The sequence below is a fragment of the Acipenser ruthenus genome, chromosome 5 (genome assembly GCF_902713425.1).
Source record: "Acipenser ruthenus chromosome 5, fAciRut3.2 maternal haplotype, whole genome shotgun sequence".
NCBI classification, from domain to species: domain Eukaryota; kingdom Metazoa; phylum Chordata; class Actinopteri; order Acipenseriformes; family Acipenseridae; genus Acipenser; species Acipenser ruthenus.
In genome coordinates, this window is record NC_081193.1 from 25,484,124 (window position 1) to 25,507,373 (window position 23,250).

Below are 23,250 nucleotides of genomic sequence, written 5' to 3' on the forward strand. Positions count from 1 at the left end.
ACAGCGTGAGCAAGCTGCAACAAATCCTCCTTATAGGGCTGAGGAATGAGCAACTGATGACACACTTCCCCCATCTGGGGTAATTTTTAAACACGATACAAAAGATCTCAATTAATTTCAAAGTGAGGGTACGTGGCGGCGCGTCTGGGCTCGACCACCCGACCATTAACCACCGCTGCTTGGTCAAAGAGCCTGCCCAGCGCGTCATCACGCCCTTGCTCGAGTCGGAAGTCATGGGAACAAGCTAAAAAATCAGCTCCCATGGCTTCCAGCTCGGGATCAGGTCGGTCCTGAGCGGAGGCAGCCGAACCAGACCCCTGCGCTGGCTCCGCGGCCTCCCCCCCAGACTCTTCACCAATCGCCCCCATCTGAAACTTCTCAGACTCCCTCCATTGCCAGCCCTCATTCTTAGCGGTCCGGTGTTCCCGTTTAGTTTTGCGGGGTCTAAATCTATGGCAATAACAATCCGGGTCACGAAAGGGGAAGATCTCGCCAATTACTTCCTCTTTCTTAGCCAATAAGGAGGACGGGGTCGTCACAGCAGCTAACAATGCTCAAACCTGATGCCTGATTTTAACCATTTTTATGTAAACATTAAGCTAGCTTTCTAACATTACCAGATCTTTCATCACACAGTTCTACGCCAGATTGTCACAATCAAGAGAGCTGCAAACAACACTTTACAGGCAAGGGTCTTTTATTTTCGAAAAATAATGAACAATCTTTTTTAAAAAAAAAATAAAAAATAGAAGATCCAATAACCACAGTGTCGTGCAAAAAAAAAAAGATTCAGTTTAGAACACTTCTGATTAAAAAAAAAAAAGGAAATACAAAACAAAGGACTTTTAACATGCGCATCAGATTTCAATTTCACATTATGATAATAAATAAAAATAACTATATATAATTTAATTTGTACTTACGGTTGTTCATTTTTGTTAACTAACATTTGGTGTTCAAAGCAAAGCAAACCATTTTATTTAATTTCACAAATCGTGGCTAATTTAATTACCGTTTGACTGACGCAGGACTGCCGGTGTCATGGCAAATTTCGCCCCCCTGCCAAATTTGTCGTCCCCCCCCCCCCCCCTCCCGCCGCCCCGCCCCGCCCCGCCCCGCCCCGCCCCCTCGCCCCCTCGCCCCCTCGAGTCATGTGACATGTCAGCGTTCTGTTGCTATGCGTGTCACTGCTTTTGCTCCACAGATCTTGACACTGACATTTGGAGTTCGTTGGCGCCGTCATACAATTGTAATCAAATCATTTCTCTTTTTACAATACAAATTTGTTATAATGTGTTTATTCCCCTTCAGAAAACTACATTTATCAATCTATCACTTGAGAGCGGTATATCGCTACCTCAGCACAGGTGAGTATCCTGAAAAAGCCACCAAAGAAGAGAAGAGGGGTATCAGAAAGAACGCCAGTACATTTGTTTTGAAAGGTAAAAAAAATAGAGAAATATTGAAAATTAATATTAATACATTATAAGTTATTGAAGCCGTCCTGTATTTTTGAAGATGTACATAGACATTTAAATAAATGATAAACGCGTGTGTGTGTAATATATATATATATATAATATGAAAGAAAAGGTTTAAAAGATTAAAACATCTCTCTATATATAACTAATAGCAGAAATGTGAGTACCAGAAAACAGAATTTGTATTAAAGAAGAATATATAAATATATATAAATTATGTAACTTGAGTCTAAGAAATGACCATTATAAAGGGCAGAGACAGTTTTCCACATGTCAGTATTGTCAGTGGTTCTGATTCTTTTGAATAGGTTTTAGGTCATTCTTTTTAAAAACATTCATTTAAAAACCTCCACTCATTGAAGTATTTACTGTAGTATTATCTTTCCTTTTGTTTTATCTGTCAGGTAAGTACCTGTGTGTCCCTGAGAAGACTGGAGACTGTCTGTGTAGGGTTATGACCGATGAAGAGAAGCCTGCCATTCTCAATGAAGGGGGGGTGGGGGTGGCAGAATTAGGAGTCATTTGTTTTATTGTGTTGGACAGCACACGTGGAGGGGTGATGAGGTGATGGACCACAGCCAGGCTCTGCTACGTAGACAGTACCCACAGGTGGGAGGTTTGTATGCTGTCACCAGCCTGACACAGCTGACTTCCTTCAGCTCATCGGCTCAGGGATTTGTACAGATTCTCAATGTGTCTTGCAATCACTGGGTCACGGTAAGTAACATAGGCTGTGAGGAAGGTACTTTAAATGTGTTTGACTCTTTAGGAATTAATAATAACCATGATTTCCATTCCCAGGTCATATCAATGCTGCAATACAGTGGAAAGACAGTTTGGATCGGGTGGCCACATGTACAGCAGCAGCAGGGATGTAGTGACTGTGGACTGTTTACCATCGCAAACAGCCTCACACTCTGCATGGGTGAAGATCCAGGTAAGTTATGTTATGATCAAAAGCAAATGCGTGATCATCTTTTTTCTTGTTTTGTAGATGGATCTCTTCCTCCTTTCCCGAGCTGTGAGAGAACCCCCCTCCCAGAGGTACATTTCTGTGATGTGGAGACCATACAGGATTGCACTGGAGCTGATGGTGGAATGCGGGAGCTGTGGTGAATGGTTCCATGGCCAGTGTGAAGATCTACAGCCAGATGACCTCATAAGTATGGAGGAGTGTATGTGCTCCATTTGCAGAGTTACACACATGGGTAAGTATGGTAAGTAAAGGCGTAACAGGTTTATTTTGTTTTTTACTGTATATGTTTTTTCGTACATATTATACTAACACTCCAATGTGGTAATGCCTGTCAAGCAACATTACCATAATTTACAGCTATTTACATGTGTATTGTTAATAAGACTCATTGTCTTCAGTGTTTATTTTTCATGAGCGCACAAACTACTTATTTTGAAGAATTTATTTTTTTCAGCAGACCCTGATTCTGTATTGATACCTTTTTATTTGGAGAAATATTGCAGATGCTTTTGCACTTTCATTTTTAACTGGTATGGTAGTCTTAGTTTCTGAGCTACTGAATTACTGCCTGACTTGAGTATTTCCAGGGCAGAGATATCAAAAGTAAACTGGATGTCAGTTCTAACACCCACCTTGCTTAATGTAGTTATATTGAACCAGCTGGGGAGAGGCTGATTCACTGTATTGAAGTGAAATTGTGCCAAATAAGGTGGGTGTAACATAGATGTAATTCTGAAGTAATAAACAACTTCACATTTTACGTGTACATGTTTCAGACATTAATGCTTCAATTTCAAATTCGATTTCCAATCCTATTTACTGATATTAGACAATGACATACTATAAAAGTTAAGAGTATGAAATGTCCATATGATTTAGTGATAACATGTTTCTATAAATTGGTGATGTCATTTTTAGACAGGCAGCCTCTTTAAAGTCCTTCTTTTTTGTGGGTTATGTGAGAAGGCATTTTAAAGTTCTGTTAAACCTGCTACTAACACCCTACTCAATAGGTCAGGACCCTGACATGGTGAGGGGGCTTTTTACCAAAGCTGACCTGCAGTATAGTGTTTTTTTTTTTTCACTAATGCTTACACATTAAGTCCTGGATAGCACGTTACAATGGAAAATATGCAATCTGATCATGTACTTGTTTTATTGTGAAGAATACAGAAAATAAAGTTTGCTACATTTTTCAACAGGTGCCTTTTTTGTGAATGTCTTTCTGGTTTGGACAACTACACCTGATACACAACTCACTAAAATGATTGAGTGCAGATTTCTGCTCGCCCTGCAGTGCTCTGTTAAGGGTTCATCAGCACTAAGACTGGACAACTCGGATCTACATTGACTTCTACTCTAGCATTTACACAAATCTGACTTCCTGTATGCTTCATTAGTTAAGAGCCTGAATTATACACACTAAAGTCAGGGACAATATGTAGTGGTTAACAATCATATTGCTTCTAGTTCCAAATTTGTACTTTTGAGTGTTTGAAGTTATGGAAGAAACCTTAAGAAATCTTATTTGATAGCATATGATATAATTTGGCTTCATACATATTTAACAAATGCATATACAGTATTACCGATAACAAAGGAACAACAACCAATCTGCAGACCTGCTTTGAGAAATGACAGGCTCCATTCCTGGATGATGCCAATGATTTGACAAACACTGTAGGAAGTGGCAACACATACAATGAGGGTGTATTACTTCATTTTTTAATGACAAGTTATATGGTTAAACTAAGAGAAATGTGTTTGCAGATTTAGTGCAAGACCATGCATGAATAATGCTAAAGATTAAATCTTGACCTGTTCATTCCTTTAATTTTTGACATTCCCTAAATATTTCTCACAATATACACTGAAGCTACTGTATAACCTATATTAATCATACTGCCTTATTGGTGTAAATAACAATATTTGTTGATCACAGACTTACTGGCACATTTTCAATTAAAGTCTGTGTAAGTTAAGGTTAGTCTTAATTGAGCTAGTCACTATTAACACTATTCATCAATTAGAAACCACTACTTATCAATTTAGCAATATTATAAATAATAAAAAAAAAAAAAAACATTAGCTGTAAAACACACACAGAAACTGAAGCAAAGTAGTTTGTGCACTCAGCACAGCATGGTCAAAACAAAGGAGTTGGATCCAGATGTGAGAAAAGCACTTGTTACAGTAACTACTACAGCAGAAGGGGAATCGATAAAGAGCGTTGTGGGGAAAAAATCGTAATACAAAAATCCACAATAATCAGGAAGTATTTGAAGACTAATTCAACTGAAAGGATGGAAAGAAATGGACGTCCCAGGAAAAGTACGACTATAGCATAAATAATTGTTTGAGCTCCTCGCAAAAATACACCATTAACAGCCAAGGATTTAAAGAAACATCTGGTATAGCAGTGTATGAAATAACTATACAAAGTCATCTAAACACAAAAGGCTTATACGCGACCTTAATGGTAACCACATTTCACAACAATTAAAAAAAAAAAAAAAAAAAAAAGCGTCTTGAATGATCTTTAGTTAAGGGTGTCAATAATTTTGTTTGCAACTGTATGTGTAATCATGACAACTCCCTCATTGTGATAAGTATAGCAAGACTATAAACATCAACATGACTACCCACAAATGTGCAGAAATTATTACCAGACTATACTTCTAACTTATTGTTTGTTATAAACATTTTTTTTTATTTGAAAAGTTACCATTGTAATATAACGTTTGCGTTACAGTTGTGATCATTTAAGCTGTTCAACATTATTATTATTATTATTATTATTATTATTATTTATTTATTAGTATATATATATATATATATATATATATATATATATATATATATATATATATATGTGTGTGTGTGTGTGAAATTAAACAATATTGAATGTATTTTATATTTACTGTAAAAGCTCTTATGTAATCACGTGAAGAGCAATCAAATAAAATACAACTATTTATGATACAAACATTGTTAAATATTAAAAATAAATATAATAATACGAATAAATGTAAAAAAAAAAACCACGCAAACGTAATTTTCAGTAAGTAAAACAAGAGCAATCAAATAAAATACAACCATTTATGATACAAAAAAACATTGATACAAAAAAATAAATATAATACGAATAAATGCCAATAAAAAAGCAAACGTAACTTTCAGTAAGTAAAATGCCAATGTTTTACCCTATCCTCTCCGCATCACGAAACCTAATCGTCACGTGACTCGTGCGCTAATATGTCACATGACTCAGGGGGGTACAAATTTGGCAGGGGGGCGAAATTTGCCATGACACCCCCAGCCACTCGTTTTTATGGTATCACACTGCACTGACATTTGCTAGTCTATCAGGCTTTGTTGAGCTGACAGACGTGCTGTAGCCTAAACAAATAATCAGAATGAAAACAGATAGGTAACCGAACTCAGGAATTAAAACAGTTTTGCCGTTTCTCTCTCAGCAGCGTCCAGAACTGTTTTCATTCTGATTTATTTCTTTAGTTATTCAATTAATAATAGGTTGTACATTTACCACTCCATCTCCAAGACCTGGATGGACTTGGTTACTGTCCCTTGATGAAGCTGGCTGCACAATCCATAAAAAATGATAAACTTATTAGTAGGCTGGCCACTGGAGAGGTCAGCTGGCAGTAAGATATGTCGAGAGGCGAGTGCATTCTACGTAAATACATAGGCTATTCATTACATAGGCTAGTAGATGTCCTCTACCCCATCTATGTGTGTAGTAGCTAGGCTACATAGCATATACAGTAATCATAGCCTACATGTTACAATTATCTATGTGTGGGGTTGAGCGAGTGCAGCTTGCTTATGTATTCTCATTGAGAAAAGAAAAATCAGCGCCGCCCGTACCACGTCTGCCCCGCGTCCTGTGTGAACACACAGATAGACTATAACGGGAAGCGAAAAATATAACAATATTGCAATTTCTTTATTTCTTACACGTTTCAGTGTGAACGATCCTAACGCAGTGGCTAAGCAACTGCCTGGCAGAAATCTGGGGGGGGGGGGGCACGTGACCAGGCATGCCCCCCCACGCTTCGCCACTGCTCCCGGCTTCAACCATCCCCGGGCGTAATCCTGCAAGTGGTGTGCGATGGCCCTGGGGTGTTCCTCCACAGAGAAGCTCTCCTCCCTGAATTTGCGGCGGTAGCCCTCCGGAGTCGCACCCACGCAGTTGAGGATGGCAGCTTTCAGCGTGGGGTACTCCATCCTTGCCACCAGATCCAGGGTTCTTGCTGCCACCTGCGCCTCCTCCGTAAAGCTGGGGCAGGAGGTAGCTAGCCCAATGCTCTCGGGCCCATCCGGCAGAAATCGCCATGGCCTCGAACACCTCCAGGTATACGTCCGGCCGATCCTCTGCCGTCATTTTTGTTGGCCGCTGTAGCATTGGGTCGGGCGCAGCAGCTCTTACACTCCCCTGCCCTATCTCAGTCAGGGTTTGGTGCAGGAGGTCCATCATTGCGGCGAATTGCTGCGGGTCCATTCTGCCTCCCTCGGCTATTGTACTGCTCTGGTTGGGCAGTGCCAGTGAATCCCACATGTAACACCACGTGTGGAAGGGTGGTGGGCAATTCACTGACACACATGGGAGACAGAAGTTTTATTTGGAAACACCGCACTGGTGCCCAGTTTTATTATTTTGGCTATTTTGTCTTTTAGCCCGCAGAGGGTGCTGTTGTCCATGGCCTGGGTACCGACAACTGTACACAGGACCACAGGAATACCAATACTGGTAAACAGTAGACACACTCGCACACTCACAGGTGCTCAAAATAATAATGAAAACAAAAGGCGAAATGAAAAGGGAAAATAAAACACAATAATAAAACTACAAAATAAAGGTTCTGTTTATGCAGTGCCCCCACTGCTGCTAAGCCGGTCAGTACAGGCCTCCGACCTACGCTCAGCTATTTCTATACACTGGGGTGGCCAGAGTTCCCCGTATAACTACACAGGTCCCCTCGGGTACGGAAATATTTATTTTACTTTGTAAATTATTTTAAGACAGGCTGTCTCCCTCAGCCGGGCTTGCCTGGTCCTTGTTTTACACTGGCGTCTTCTGCCAGCGTCATTGTATATTTCCGAACACGGCCCCCCGAATGCACAACCAAGCGCAGTTCTTATAAGGCCGAACAATCTCCCAAGGCCCACCTCTCAGCCACTCAGAGAGGGAAAGCCAATACACCCTCTTCCCCACCTCTCCGTGTCATCGCCATGACTGACAGGCAGATCCTACGAGACTGCTGCCCTCTTCCAAAAGTACCACGCTTATGCCAGATAGTCAATCCAGCTCTTCCCTGTTACAATTACATAAAGCAGCAAGGCATATTTGGAAGTAGAATTTGAATGTGCACTGGTCTTAACTGCAACACACAATTATCAGCTTATTACAAATGGATGTTACTTTAAGGAGAAAATACATTTCTTCAGTGTATTTTTGTTAATGTCTCTGTATAAACTTAAAGATTAATAAATAAATCTCAATTACCATCTTTAAAATGTGACTATGTATGGGGGAGAGAGACCTTTACATGCAATTGGAAAAGAGTTCCAGTATCTATAAAGCTCTGCTAAAATAAATAAATTACAGTAGCACACTCATTTTATTTTATTGTGAATCCTTAAACTCTACAAGTGATCTTATAATTACTATACAAAAAAAGCACCAAAAAAAATAAAATATACATTTGTGGAAACATTGTTTGATATTTAAGGTCTACACTGCTCCAAAGAATTAATGATATTCATGGATGTGCATATTAAACAACACAAATCCACAAATGTAATTTTAATCTAATGTCTAGAGGGGATTAGTAACTTAATATACACATTTATGGATATACTTTAATAGCTTGGAGCAGCAAATAAACCTATAGTGCAGTGAAACTTTATCGAAGTAATATAAACTTTGCTACAATAATCAATAGAATGTATTGCTTGATAAAAGAATGGATACGGTACGACTTATGGGCGTAAGGTTTTCACTGAAGAGGACCAATAGCTTTTATTTAAAGGCAAAATCTGACACCCATTGCGAGATCTCCAATATGTGCCAGCTGCAGTTAAATATATTGTCCTGCACTTGGAGGTGGTATCAGTAAAGAGGTACAGAGCTAATGTTTCAGGGGCTGGTAGGCTGATGTGTCAGTTTTTTTCTTAAATGCTGTCAGCAGGAGGATTTTCATAAATGCAGTCAATGCAGTGTTTATTTCCAAAGATACACAATGTTTAAGTTGATCAATTTTAGCTGTTTTCCCACATTTACTACTGACTCTGCACATGCTCAGTAAGTTTTAGTGTCTGCAGGGATAGCAAGAAGAATTCCACAGCAGTATGAGCCTTTCTAGATTTCACTGGTCAAAGATTTTTCACAAGGCCCACCCACGATATTTGTGTCTACTGCTCACCTATTTAAGCTCAACCGAGACAAATTATCTCCATAAAACCAGGAGTGTATCCATCCATGTAGAGCACTATTAAAAGGTAATAGAGAACTGTTGATCTTACAGTATCGTTTGGCTCATGAAGATATGTATACCTTTTATGTTAGTTGTATTGCTAGATACAGTAACAGCAGTTTCATTAAACAGAGTGAACTTTTATTTGGCCTATGACTCCAATATTCTCATATTGTACACAAGAGCCATTTTTTGGAAAAGACTTCACCTTCATATTACAGGTAAAAATATATGAACACTTTTAGTTCGAAGCATATACCATACATTCTGACTGTTGTTAAACCACTGTTATCAACAATTTAAATCATAATTTTATCCAAAAAAAAAGTACAAGTGCTTTTTTTTTCACTTGTGAATGTCTATTAATAAAATACAACATGAAGCCATTAGTAAACTGAAGCCCTATCAACCATGCTTTTATTGAGTAAAAAATAAAACTTCTGTATTTTACTCCTATAAAAAAACAAATACTAGAGATAGTATCAATACACCTTTCTTACAGACCAAATGACTTTGACCAGCCAAGCATTGCATTGAAGACATTAATCAGGTCCACAAACAGCCCTGCTGTTCATGTCTGGCCTTCAAATCACAATACCACCATATAAAGCAAGCCTGGTACAATATGTTATATATTATATATATATATATATATATATATATATATATATATATATATATATATATATATATATATATATTTATTTATTACTAACACTTTCTACACAAAAGCAATATCTTAAAGTTCTATATTACTCTCAATGCTGCAGCAAACAGTTCGAATATACATAACTGGTGACATGAGAGGTGTGGTGCTGCCATTTTTCAATAAAAAGCCACCCGTCTGAATTTGGTCTTTTGTTTAAATCCCTTTTTTTTTTTTTTACCTCACACCACAGCAGCAACAGTATCAGTCTGTGGAACAGACCTTCACATTACAAAAAAGCAAAAGCATTGTTCCTTCATTTAGTGTTTTCTTCATACGAGCGGCTTTCTTCATTCTAAAAGACTTGGACGATATATAGTTATTTTATTTTTTAATTTCAGCTGCCGTGTCACAGGCAGATTAAAAGGGTTTGAGGGTTTACTCCAGAACCTTTATGCTAGGCTCCTTTGTCTTGGTTTGATTCTTGGATACAACTAAGGAGAAAAATAAAAGAAATATACATTAGTAAACTACACAAGAAAATAATACAATTACAATAGAAACAGAATTCTGCAAATAAAAGGCATTCCGTTAAGGTTATTGGATTAAAACCTTAATTGGCAATAGAGATACTTTACCCCAACCCCCGATCTGTAGAAATCTATTTAACTGAACACACTGGCATTTAAATTGTGAGGAAGTCTTTCCTTCAGATATACATATTTCTATTTAAAATTCCCAGTTCCTTGAAACAGCATCATTGCTTCTAAAAGCTATTTCACAGTGCTCATAATGCTATTGAAAAGCCTCCATCTGCTCCATCCAGAGGCCATGAAGTTAAAGTGCAGTTCAGTTAAACTGCTCAGTAGGCTCACTCACCCCTAGCAGGTTGCGGGGGACGTATCCCTCTTGGTCTCCGAGCCGCACCCACCACCACTCGACCTCATCCTCATCCTCGCGCCGCACAGTCGTCATGCAGTCCCCCTCTCTGAACACGAGCTCGTCATCGTTGTCAGCCTCGTAGTTCCACAGCCCGTACACCACCCCTCTGTTCATGATGCCCATCTTCTCCTGGACACCTACCCAGCAACCACAACACAGGTACTTAAAACAAGAATACTGTGCAACATCTCATTCACTGGACCTCTACTTTTAAATATATTCCTATTCGTTTAGTACATTTAAAAAAAAAAACAACATGAAGAATGAATAGAAGGTGTTTGCAAGACTGGGTTCAGATATTTCTCAGGGTTTGGGGATTGGTTAGATTTAGGCATACTGTGGCTGTGGTAAATTCAGGGTACATTGTTTCTAAATGTTTCCTCAATATGTGTGCACAGGTCAGTCTTAGTATATCCTTGGACCATCCTTAATTCATTAATTACAGTCAATTGTCAACAGATGTCATTGCTACAAATGAATCTGTTCCCCATAGAAACAGGGCTAATATCTCTTTGTTCTGAGCTGAAAGCAAATTCCAGGAAAAACTCTATGCGGAGGTTTTTTAGTCAATGTTGCTACATGCAGAAAACCCAGTACCTACCATAGAGGAACTGCGAGCACTGGGTGTACCCTTCCTCCATCTCCTCACACTTATCAGCAGCTGTCTGCATGTCGCTGTACGTCATTGCAAACACAGCTGCCCCAGACTCCACGAGAAACTTGCAGACCTGGACGTTATTGCAAGAGGCAGCACAGTGTAAGGGGGTCCTGCAGAGTTGAGAAAAAAAATATTTTAAATGTAACAGTCAGCAGCCAGACAGACAAAAATCAAGTGGAAGATACAGGGATATTATCCTAGATATTTTTCTATTAGGTACCCCTATCTATATTTCAAATTGTCTAAAGAGCAAGAAATGTATAAATAATAAAGCAAAGATTTTACAAAATGCAATGCCTGCGTTCTATAAAAGACCCACTGTAGCCATTCTGTACAGTAGGTCAGTCTATGACACTATTATTTTGTCACACTGATGAACACTTTCAGTTACTCCCAAGGGGTCCCTTTGGCCCTACTTCCCCAGATGTTCACAAATTTTGAGACTGCATGTATTTTGATTACAGGCAGCTCTTTTTTGTGACATGCATCAATAGTATCCTGAACTAGTGAGTGAGGATTTGTTAATTTACAACAGCACAGACCAGGACTGCCGAAAGCATTGAAAACAGCTAGGAATCTAAGGGAGATGCCATTGAAATTTAACTCACCAACCATCGCTGTCGGCAGCGTTAACGTTCACCCCGAACTGGACAAGGAACTTGACGATTTCGGTGTGGCCCGCACACACTGCATTGTGAAGAGCTGTGATGCCTTCGTCATTTGGCTGGCTTGGGTCATCCACCTGAGGAAACAATGGTCAAAGTGACAGCTATTAGTGTTTGTGTCTCTATGCATACATGAGGTCACATTCTGGCCTCTGAAAAGATGTTGGTATCAGCCCCTATTCGGGGATTAAAGATACAGAGTTAAAAACAGAGTTTGAAAATTGCCTAATGCACCAATTAAACTTTTCAGGATTTACTGAAACAAAACTGTTTAAAACATTATTTCTAAAATGAACTTAGTTAGCCATGTTTTAGTTAAGAAGGTGAATCGGTTACCTCATATATTATTCTCTGCACCAGGTCAAATTCTCCCTCCAGAGAAGAGTCGAGCAGAAGAGCGAGTGGGTTGAATTTTACACGCATCCCGTGGTCTATCCTCTCTGAGCCTGTCTTCCTCAGGTTTGTCCTCTTACCCTAAATAGAAGCAAATCAGAGTTAGAGAGAGGAGAAACAGAAAATGATAAAACACAAACACATCAGTCCTAGAATGAAGTTACCGGCACAACAGATTTGAGAATTTGCATTGTTACAGTACATGTAGTTGGGATTAAACAAAAACTGCAACCATGATAACACAGCAACTTTCAAGGGTCTAACCACAGACTAGATGAACTGATTAAAGCACAGAATCACTTTTAAATCACTATAAACTGTGGACTTTGATCATTACTCAAACTAATTAATCTTCAAGTTCAAAAAGACTAATCATTCGTAATAATAAAGTAAACTGATTTTGTTTAGTTCTTTCATCATGTAACAATAATTTAATCAAATTAACCTCAGGACAGCTATAACAAATGTTACAATTCTACACTAGTAGTGTTTCAGAAAAATCTTGTTCAAAGAAACAGGTCAACTTCAACACACACACACACACACACACACACACACACACACACACACACACACATATAATTTTTTTTTTAAATAAATGTTTATTAAAATCAACAAATAACCAAAGAGTGACCCATTTAACAAGGCTACTTCAAAGAAAAGGAAAGCCACTGAAATAGCTGGATGTTCAAATTGCTGCCAACGTACCGGTGGAAGCGAGACCTGGCCTGTGATCTCAGGGGGGCGCATGCTGAAGGTGTCCTCTCCGAGGTTCTCCTGCTCCCCTGTGGTAGGGTAGGGAGGAGGAGGGTACGATGGGTACTCCTCCACCACCAGAGGCAGCGGGTCACTGGGGTCATGCTCTTCCTCTGGAGGGCTCAAGGATTCCTGCAGTCCTTCAAGGATGGGCGCAGGGTGGGAGGGTGGAGGGGGCACAAACTGATCCTGCTGTTCTATTATCATGTCATCTTCTGATGTGACATTTGCAGGCAATGTTTCCGCTTCAGGGCCCTCTCTGTCCTTCATGCTAGCTGCTGCTTCTTCGTGTGGCCCATTTTCCTCCTCTGCTGCTGGATTCGGCTGATAGAAAGGGGTAGAACCTGTTGTCCCCATGGCTGGCAAGGTAGCCTTCTGGTACAGCAGCTTTTGGATGTTAGGGCCGTTGGGGCCCTCGGGCTCTGTGATGGAGCTGCGCTTTTTCAGGGGCCGAGGCGCATTGTACAGCTTCTTTCTGAGAGCATCCAGTTCCATTTCGCTTTGGTGCCGGTACGGGTTAGAAATGAAGGGAAGCAGCTTGGTGGGGCTCAAGGGCCGAGGGATTCGCTCTGTTTCCTGAGGCTCAGACCCAGAGCTGATCACTCCCTGCTCTGGTTCAGAATCAGACCGGTCCAGGTGGGCGTTTTCAGAGAGTTGCTGGGAGTTGCTGGTTCCTGCGATTACAGGTTTACCATATACTATATAAATAAATTAAAAGACAAAAAACAAATTAGCTAAATAAATTACTAAAATAACCTCTTTCTAAAACACAGAATTTAATAATTTAGACAAACAACCAGTTGGTTAAATTTGACAATTCTACACATTCTAACATATGACCTAAGACGAGACAAATTTCATTTTAAATGAAGCAAAGCATTCTTCTTGTTTTGCCTCTATTTCTACCGCAAGGTCAGCATGCATTCAAGTACACACGCTCACCGCTAGTGAAGGGTGTCCCTCGCGTCTGTGTACGGGTCAGTGCGCTTTGCACTGCTTGCTGGAAGTTTTTGCCCGGGGTCTGTTGCTTTGTGTACATGGAATAAATAGAGCTGGCTGCCACGGTCTGTGGTTTGTGAAAGGACTGGGATGGTGCCTCCTTAGCTGGTGGCTGTGGGGTGAAGGGGTGCACAGTAGCAGCTGGGGGGGTCTCCTGTTTGGAAGGCAGTGGGAGGGTGTGGCTTTGACCGGTGGCTGGCAGGGGGTCGGGTACAGAGATTCTTTGCTGGATCTGCTGAGAGGAATGCTGTGCCAAGGGCTGCGACTGCTGGTTTACCGGCTTGGTTTTGCCAGGAAAAGTCCCTGTAACCAAAACAGGCTTCTGTGAACCCTCCAGTCTATTGTCAGCAGTTAGAGGCTGGCTTGACGGATTGATGAAAGACAGGTTGATTTTATTGGGCTTGCTGGGGACAGGGGGTGGGATTTTCACTGGATTCCTGGGAGCATTCTGGGAGAGCATATAAAAAAAAAAAAAGTTAATATAAAATGTACATTATCTACAGGTGTCTAGCATTTCCTAGATTAACCAAAGTAATATTTCCCCAAATTAGCCAAAAGGCAAGCACATTTTTTTTCTTCTTGTAAAGTGTATTCTTCTTGAATTGGATCTTTTTTTATTCCCACTCAACAGTGAGCTCACAGGTCAGCAGGCTACACCAAGATCCAGCTGTTTTACAAACAATCACCACCACCTCATCCATGAGGATGATCTGCCATTATGTTTCCAATGTTGTATTGTGCTCTCTGGTATTGTGTACCTGTGCATCACGCAGCAGATCCTCGCTGCTCTGGTTTTTCCGGAGACCACCTGTGGACGTTATGCCAGTGGACGGATCTGTGGATTCATACATGGAGAAAGGACGCACCTTCTTGTCTTTTTCTCTCAACATTATGTCCATGTCACCTGTTAAAGGAAGACAGGCCTTTATCAGACATGACCAATAAAATAACTTGACCAAAACTTTCACACAGGGAATGTGTAAAAAAACGACAAATAAAAACTCCACAGGTCCAAGATCAGCATCTTGAAAGGAAATCACTCAGCACCAAGTACAAGTGCTTTCACTAGGGGACCTGTTAAACACATTAATGGGATACACACATCACAGTAGAGATCATTAGTGGGTGTCATTAATATTCCAATTTGTAGTTGTGTGTACCATATCGAGAAGTGCCCTTACCCTGTTCTGCAGTGCTGTAGGTGCCTGTCCTAGGCAGAGTGGCGGCCGAGCCATGGTTCGCAGAGGGGTCTACATTACTCCAGTCAGTGCTGCCCTGAGGTGGCCTGGGAGCCTGGATTCCTGAACCTATTAAAACAAAATTTAAACATTAGCACCACAAAATATGTTTCAACTTTTTCATTTAGCATTCTCCTATTGGTAACTGCTCCCCTATTTACAGTTACATCATTTACAGCTTTAACAGCCAAGAGCCTTCAAAATCCAAGCTTGTAGTCCGAGATCAAAGGGGTTGGCATGAAGTTTATCAAGCTTTTCTTTATAAGGGTAAGTGTTGATGTAAATACAAATCACTTCAACTGTAATACCTTTACAATAAACAAATAAAACCAAGTGAATTGAATTAATTAATTCAATTCCAGTTTTTTTTTTAGGTGCAATGTCTGAGCCAATCGGACAGAAATATCTCAATATGTACCTTGTCTCTTAGCCTGTAGTTCTTTTAGTGGCTTTAGTAAGAACAGCTCTTCTATAAATGCACACAGTAAAATCAAACAAAGACATTTTTAATAATCTAAAAACTTAAAACATAATAAAACAAATACCACACACTCACATACAATTAAACCGTCATTATTAAAAGAAACTGCTTTCCTAAGTTCCAAACTAACAGGGTGTCAAATAAGTTAGCAGTAAGGACATATAAACACGGCTGTTTTTGGATTGTTTTGTTTATCTTTTCAATGAATTTCAGAATGCGGTGAAGAAAACTTCCACCCACAAAGCATACTTGCAAAACCTGGGACATTTAATATCATACAGTAAGGAGATTTTAAAAATGATCTATTTCTTAAGAACAAACATTACTATTTTGGTTATTAATGCAATATATATCTGAGAACTGGGTCAGGCATTTATCAATTATCAGAAAGATAGAAGCTAGAATGAACCTGGTCAGATGTATTCAACCAAGCAGCAACCTCTGTTAGAAAGTTAGTTTCAAGGACGAGAATGTAAGCCAGGAGGAAAGTAATCATGCAACACAGCACAGCACTGCACTGCACCACTACAAGAGATCCTGCTCACTGGAAAGCAGGGGCTGCCTGCTGCACTACCTTCTGAACTCAGAGTCATGTCCAAGCTGGATTCTGCCCAGGGCCTTGACAGTGCCCGGGCAAGCTTTTTACCTGCTTATAGAAAATAAAAAGGCTACTGTAACACATTCTAGGCTGCTAATGGACAGCAAATTCTGATCCTGCCAAGTATTTACTTATTTTTTATATATATAAAAGAGCAAGGATTAGCTGTAGCATTTCTTGAGTTTTACCTAAAGATCATTGCTTATGGGCACAGAATGTAACGTTTTTGTAAATTTGATTTCAATAGAAGCTTTAAAAAAAATAGTACCTCCAGCAGTTTTCACAGCTCTTCCCATTGGAAGCGTCTGTGTTTTCAGGGGACTGTCTTGCACAGGCAGAGTGGACGTGCCATCAGGGTAGGCTGGCTTGACCAGGAGCTCACGTCTGGAGGGGCCGCACAGCACAGTGGAGGACTGGATGTACGGACCGACCGCGGCCACCCTGCTTTGGGATGAACCTGTCTGCTGAGATGCAGTGCTGTCAGGTGTAATCTAAAAACAGACAAAAAAAGTTAGATTTCATTAGTTAGATTAATAAGAATGTCTGTTATTCACTTGATATTAAAAGCAGCCATTTTCTACACATCAAGAAGGACCATGCAAGGTGGCTTAAAGAGGATTGAAAGAACACTATTTCAGAACGGATGTATTTTATTTTAGTTAAAACTGGGTAGGATGTGCAAAAATTGGGATTTAACCTTTGATTTAAAAAGAGCAATTTCAATATTTGGCCACATTGTGGTGATGTGTTTGTCAAAAATCCTAGAACTATATTCAAGTTTGTGTAGACCTCAAAACAGTCATTTACTATTCAAATATATGCAGATATTACAGAAATAATAATGATAGAAACTGCTGCAGCACAAACAGAGAACAAAACATTATCAATAACAGGCAGATTGCATTGCAGATCTTTCAGAAGCAAGACTGGTCTATGTTTTTCCAATCAACATCCTATAATATATTTATAGGTCTTTATTTGGGTATGCCAAAAATGCATCTATACTAAATGGGACATGGTTAAGGGAACAGATTTATGTTCTCCTTTGTTAGATAACAAAAAATGCATGTAACCATTAAAATAAATCTATAAAAATGTATAATACACACATTCATACCCTTTGTGGGGATTGTATATTGAAGTACTTCAGACATTAATTTCCATAGAGGAAAAACAATTACCTTCTTTGTAAAATATTGGTTTTGGTTTTCTTTTGTAGAATTCTCTTTACCAGGAAAGACAGTCTTAAGAAAAAAAGGAGACAAAAAAAATGAATCTGACCTTGCATATCAAAACTACAGAACTACAGTTAGTTGCAGTGGGAGGCACCACTAAATTGTCTAAGGAATACAATACAGCATTAAGAAACTGAACTTTGATTTATTTGGGTATGGGTAAACAACTTATCCTGGCAACCCTGGCTGCTTTAGAAAAACCGACCAATCTGGCAGTGCAAGGTGAAATCTGTCGATTCCCTTCTACAGCAGTGATAAATGACCTGCTTCATTAAGATTCTGGTCAGAAGAACATTGAAATTACATAGCTGTAAATAAAACAAATGTGAATTACTTCAGCCAGGAAAAATGCAACACCTTTTATATCACATACCCAAAAACCTTTTCATCTATATGCATTAAAGTCTTTAAAAGAGATGTAGCCTACTCTCTCGTGTCTTGAATACATATTTCAGAACAAGTTTAAGGGCTGCTGTACACCCGGAGCACTGCTTTTCATCACAATGATAATGTGATTCCTGAAACCTAGAATTACTTTTTTGTTCTTCATTTATTATCCCCATTACTTTCAACTCCACAGTTGTGTAATTCCAATACAAAAAAAGTGGCTCTGACCTGGAGCATTTACAATGCATAAAAATGTTGTTCCTATCTCAAGAGATACAGTGAGAAAAGACTTACTAAAATATATATCTATAAAAAAAATGGAGGGGAGTTCTACTGCTTTGTCTGTTGCCGTGTAACAATGTAATGTCATTAAGAATGACTCATAAAAAACACATCAGCATGTTTAGTTACTGTTAAATATACAAACAGTTTATTTCAAAAGGGAGTCTGTTTTGTTGCAGCAGTTTCCAAGAAGAAAACAGTTAAAGTGTTAAAATCGATGTTCAATTTAACCCAACTAGCCCACTACAAACACACACACTACAGATATTCTTTCGCCTTCAGCTAGTACTTTACTCACTGGCACATTCTCCTTATGCTGCAGGGCTGCCTTCTTCTTCCACAGGCGATCTCGCAGCTCGTTCACACGCTTGTCCATCACTACCACCTCCGTGTTGCGCTTGTTCAAACATTCCCTCTGCTGCTGCAGCTTTGCATTCTGTTCCTGGTTCAGTTTGTTCCTTAGCTGGGGGCACAAATTAAAAGTTTCAGTATAAAGTCACTTCATGGCAACACTGAGTCATTTCTGAGTGCAGCGTTTCTCAGTCTTTGGTTAGGGTGCACACCCTGGCATTACAGGCTGGAGACCCACAGTAAGAGAAGTATTATACATTTTTAGGATATGGCTCTTGACTGAATAAGGAAGTAGCTCTGAAAGAGCAAGGTCATTTCATGAGCACACAGTACAGCCCAGTATTGTTTCCAATAAAAAGGCAATGGGAATGCAGTAAACAACTGGGTTTAAAAGAGAACCAGGTTCTAAAATAATTATTTAACACATCCTAATTCATTATGCTTGTAAACTACAGGGTTTAATTAAATTCTTCACACTGCACATTTAGCTTACAATTTAGCACTGCAGCAAATCCCTTTTTGATCAAATGGAAAATGATCCCTGGGTTAATCTTAAAACTGGAATTTGCCAGATTTATAGCGTTATAACACAAACACACACAGCAAGGTTTCCCACCTGCAGTTCCTTGTAAAGTCGGTCAAGCTCAACAACAGCCCCTTGGTTATCATGAAAACTGTCAATCTTGCCATTGTTCAACATCTCCAGCTGCCTATTGAGTTCCTCCACCTTGGACACTGCTACCACCAGCTCCCTCTGCTTCTGCTGGAACAGGCTGTTCATCTGTTCAATCTCCTCCACTGCAGGGAACAATGAGCAGCAGTAGTTATAGGGAGGAGGCCTGGCTATGAAGCAGGCAAAAGGACTGCCAGGACCTTCACTACACAGTACCAACCATGTCTAATCAAAGTTTCACAGGACTATCTTAAGTTTAGGTCAAATGAGAACCTGGTGGGGAAAAAGTGCCAAGTTTTACAACAAGGGCCTAAAAGCGGCATAACCCATGTCAGGGGAAATAGGACTGCAGCAGATGACCAAAAAAATAAAACACATCTGTCATTTTGTTGAGACTTCTTCCAGCTCTGACTGTTTGGTCCCTCCTCTATATTTTTGGTTTTGGCCAGGAATCTTTGTGTATAGAAATAAAACACAAGTTAACACATCTGTTGTTAATATCTCTGAAAAGTGATTTTCTAGGAATGCCAGGTGAGGGCGACAAAATGCAGAATTGAGAATCCTCTTGGCTCCTTATGCCTCTTTTCCACTGTACAACTGAGCCGCGCTGGGGCCGTACCGAGCCCTCACGGTGTGGTTAAGAAGAGCCTGGGTTGTGTTTCCACTGCAGAGCCGAGCCATGCTACTGACATCACACACAATGAAAGACAGTTGTTATTAATTAACAGTTTGTCAAAAGATGCATGTTCAAAAATGAATAGACCAACAGTACAGCTGTACCTTGTATCGCTATATTTTGTAAATATATTTAGGAATGTCTTTATAACCCACAGAATTTACTGATTACATCGACTTACTATAGTTCAGTTAATTCTGTTGAAGGGGGAAAAAGGTGGTTTTAAAATTTTCCAAAGATATCCCATTTAAGGATAGTAGTTGTTTTTTCTAGTTTTTTTTTTGCTTAAAAAAAGAAGCTGCGCGAGCGTGTGTTAATGTTGGTGTATAGATTGGTACACGGGATATAAACGGGTCTGTGTTTCACGTGTGTTTAAAGTGTATAATTATATTTAGGCACGAGGATGGCACATCACTTCACGTGCAGATAAAATATGTATAGTGTGTGGCACGGGGTTGCACAGAATTAATTCACGTGCTGGGATTCAAGTGAATAATTAATTAGTAATTGAATCCCAGCACAATAGTATATATAGACGCACATTTCATTCAGTCGGGGTTGGGTGTTCAGAAGAGGAGAACGGGTGAGAGAGAGAGAGAGGAGTAAGTAAAAGCAAAGTAAAAACGTGCAAGATAAGTGTTTGTTCTCACCGTGTTTGTTTGTCTGTCCGTGCACCGTTTGTTTAGTGTCAGTCGTTTTGTCTGTCTGTTTATTTTGGCGTCAAGTGCCGTGTCCTGTTTTGTGCTGTTTTCAAACCTTTTATTTGTTAATAAACGCTGAGTGCAGCCATTGCACTCAGCTCATCATCACAACCATGGTCTGTGTTTGAATTCCTTTCTGGTCTGACGCAACCCACTCTGGCCGTCTTTGTGACACGTGGTGTCATCGTGGGATAGCCGCGCCTCCAAGCGTCAGACCAGGAGGGGTTTTGTTTAAAAAAAATTATATATATATATATATATATATATATATATATATATATATATATATATATATATATATATATATATATATATATATATATATATATATATAATGGCAGAAGACGCCACAAAATGGCGGGACTGGTTCCTGGAGAATGCTGGGCTGGAGGCCCAGTCTCTGCCCATAGTCGTCCACGCCCTGTGGATGATGGACAGTGAGAGATGGGAGGCCTATCAGCAGGAACACACCCCAAACACCTTGGAGGAAGGTGTGGAGTTTCTCCTCAGCTACCTGGAGGCAACGATAAACGGAACAGCAGCCCAGGTAGCAGGACCACCAGCAGAGGAGTACCTGCTGTCCCCATCTCCACCAGCAGAGGGTGAATGCCTGCAGGTTTTGCCTCCACAGCCCAAGCGGGAGGCAGAGACAGATAAAGAGGTGAAGGACAGGGAGGAGGAGTGCCGCCTAAGGGCCAGGCATCCACGGCGATGTAACAAGCCATCGCCGGGGTGCCTCCTCTGCGACCAGGATCACCTGTTCGCCCACTGTCCCTTCCGCAGTTATGGGGAGGAGCCCGAGCGTCCTACGCCTGAGCGGGAGGAGCCCGAGCGTCCTACGCCTGAGCGGGAGGAGCCCGAGCGTCCTACGCCTGAGCGGGAGGAGCCCGAGCGTCCTACGCCTGAGCGGGAGGAGCCCGAGCGTCCTACGCCTGAGCGGGAGGAGCCCGAGCGTCCTACGCCTGAGCGGGAGGAGCCCGAGCGTCCTACGCCTGAGCGGGAGGAGCCCGAACGTCCACAGCCCAAGAGGGGGGAGTCGGTGCGTCCACAGCCCAAAAGGGAGGAGTCGGTGCGTCCACAGCCCAAAAGGGAGGAGTCGGTGCGTCCACAGCCCAAAAGGGAGGAGTCGGCGCGTCCACAGCCCAAAAGGGAGGAGTCTGCGCGTCCACAGCCCAAAAGGGAGGAGTCGGCGCGTCCACAGCCCAAAAGGGAGGAGTCGGCGCGTCCACAGCCCAAAAGGGAGGAGTCGGTGCGTCCACAGCCCAAAGGGAGGCAAGTCGGGGCTTCCACAGCTCTGGGACCCAAGCCACCAGCAGAGGGAAAATGCCTGCTGGTTCAGCCCCAAGAGCCGGAAGGGGAGGAGTTACAGGCCCAACCCCCTTAAAAATTTTTGGGGGGAGAGGGGCAGGAGGCTGGTGTCCCCCAGCAGCCTCTATTCATGCTGCTGAAGGCAGCACGGCGCGCACCAGCCCAGCCGCCACAGCGGAGGGAGCCAGCGTCGCCAGGAGCAGAGGAGCTGCCTCTGCCTCCGCCACCTCCACCGGCAGGAACAGAGCAGCAGGAGCTGCCTCCGCCACCTCCACCGCTTCCTCCACTAGGAGCAGAGGAGCAGGAGCTGCCTCTGCCTCCACCACCACCAGGAGCAGAGGAGCTGGAGCTGCCTCTGCTGCCCGTACCTCCACAGAAAGGGGAGCTGCCGGCCACGAAGAAGGGGGACGAGGTCTGGAGACCACTTTCCCCAGCAGCAGTTTCGCTGCAGGAGTTCTTGTGGCCGGAGCCCCACAGGAGGGAGCTGCCGGCTACGAAGAAGGGGGAGGTCGGGGGACCACCTGCCCCCGCAGCTTTTTCGCTGCAGGACGGGACCAGCATGCTGTCAGCCGTGCCACTACCGGCAGGGGAGCTGACAGCATTTCCAGCCATGGGCCCACTGAAGCCTCCCTTCCCAGCCCGAGACTTTGGCCTGGACTGCTGGGTATTTAAGGGGGGGAGGTGGCCGTTGAGGCCATGTGTGCTTTGCACAGGGGGGGGTATATGTGGCAAAGTGCCTGCCCCTGTGTGCATTTGTGTGTTATGTGTTGTATGTTGCGTGTGTTAATGTTGGTGTATAGATTGGTACACGGGATATAAACGGGTCTGTGTTTCACGTGTGTTTAAAGTGTATAATTATATTTAGGCACGAGGATGGCACATCACTTCACGTGCAGATAAAATATGTATAATGTGTGGCACGGGGTTGCACAGAATTAATTCACGTGCTGGGATTCAAGTGAATAATTAATTAGTAATTGAATCCCAGCACAATAGTATATATAGACGCACATTTCATTCAGTCGGGGTTGGGTGTTCAGAAGAGGAGAACGGGTGAGAGAGAGAGAGGAGTAAGTAAAAGCAAAGTAAAAACGTGCAAGATAAGTGTTTGTTCTCACCGTGTTTGTTTGTCTGTCCGTGCACCGTTTGTTTAGTGTCAGTCGTTTTGTCTGTCTGTTTATTTTGGCGTCAAGTGCCGTGTCCTGTTTTGTGCTGTTTTCAAACCTTTTATTTGTTAATAAACGCTGAGTGCAGCCATTGCACTCAGCTCATCATCACAACCACTGTCTGTGTTTGAATTCCTTTCT

At 41.4% G+C, this 23,250-nt stretch overlaps 1 protein-coding gene and 1 long non-coding RNA gene across 3 annotated transcripts in view; one reads left to right on the forward strand and one right to left on the reverse strand.

Moving 5' to 3' along the window:
* The first annotated feature begins 1,224 nt into the window (after positions 1–1,224).
* On the forward strand, positions 1,225–4,233 carry LOC131737102 (uncharacterized). The gene is made up of 3 exons (XR_009328675.1): positions 1,225–1,442; positions 2,025–2,689; positions 3,660–4,233. It is a non-coding gene; the product is annotated as an uncharacterized LOC131737102 (long non-coding RNA).
* A 5,107-nt stretch (positions 4,234–9,340) lies between these two features.
* LOC117403279 (apoptosis-stimulating of p53 protein 2-like) overlaps positions 9,341–23,250 on the reverse strand; it is a 38,131-nt gene continuing 24,221 nt past the window's right edge. The window contains exons 7-19 of one of the 2 annotated variants that reach the window (XM_034005311.3): positions 19,202–19,383; positions 18,533–18,697; positions 17,512–17,574; positions 16,599–16,821; positions 15,195–15,320; positions 14,772–14,917; positions 13,957–14,461; positions 12,967–13,712; positions 12,202–12,339; positions 11,809–11,942; positions 11,144–11,310; positions 10,480–10,679; positions 9,341–10,094 (exon numbers count right to left, since the gene is read on the reverse strand). In XM_034005311.3, coding sequence (XP_033861202.3) covers positions 10,053–10,094; positions 10,480–10,679; positions 11,144–11,310; positions 11,809–11,942; positions 12,202–12,339; positions 12,967–13,712; positions 13,957–14,461; positions 14,772–14,917; positions 15,195–15,320; positions 16,599–16,821; positions 17,512–17,574; positions 18,533–18,697; positions 19,202–19,383 — 2,837 coding nt within the window. In that variant the 3' untranslated portion in view covers positions 9,341–10,052. The remainder of the gene's footprint in view (positions 10,095–10,479; positions 10,680–11,143; positions 11,311–11,808; positions 11,943–12,201; positions 12,340–12,966; positions 13,713–13,956; positions 14,462–14,771; positions 14,918–15,194; positions 15,321–16,598; positions 16,822–17,511; positions 17,575–18,532; positions 18,698–19,201; positions 19,384–23,250) is intronic. The other variant, XM_034005312.3, reaches the window with a different exon arrangement.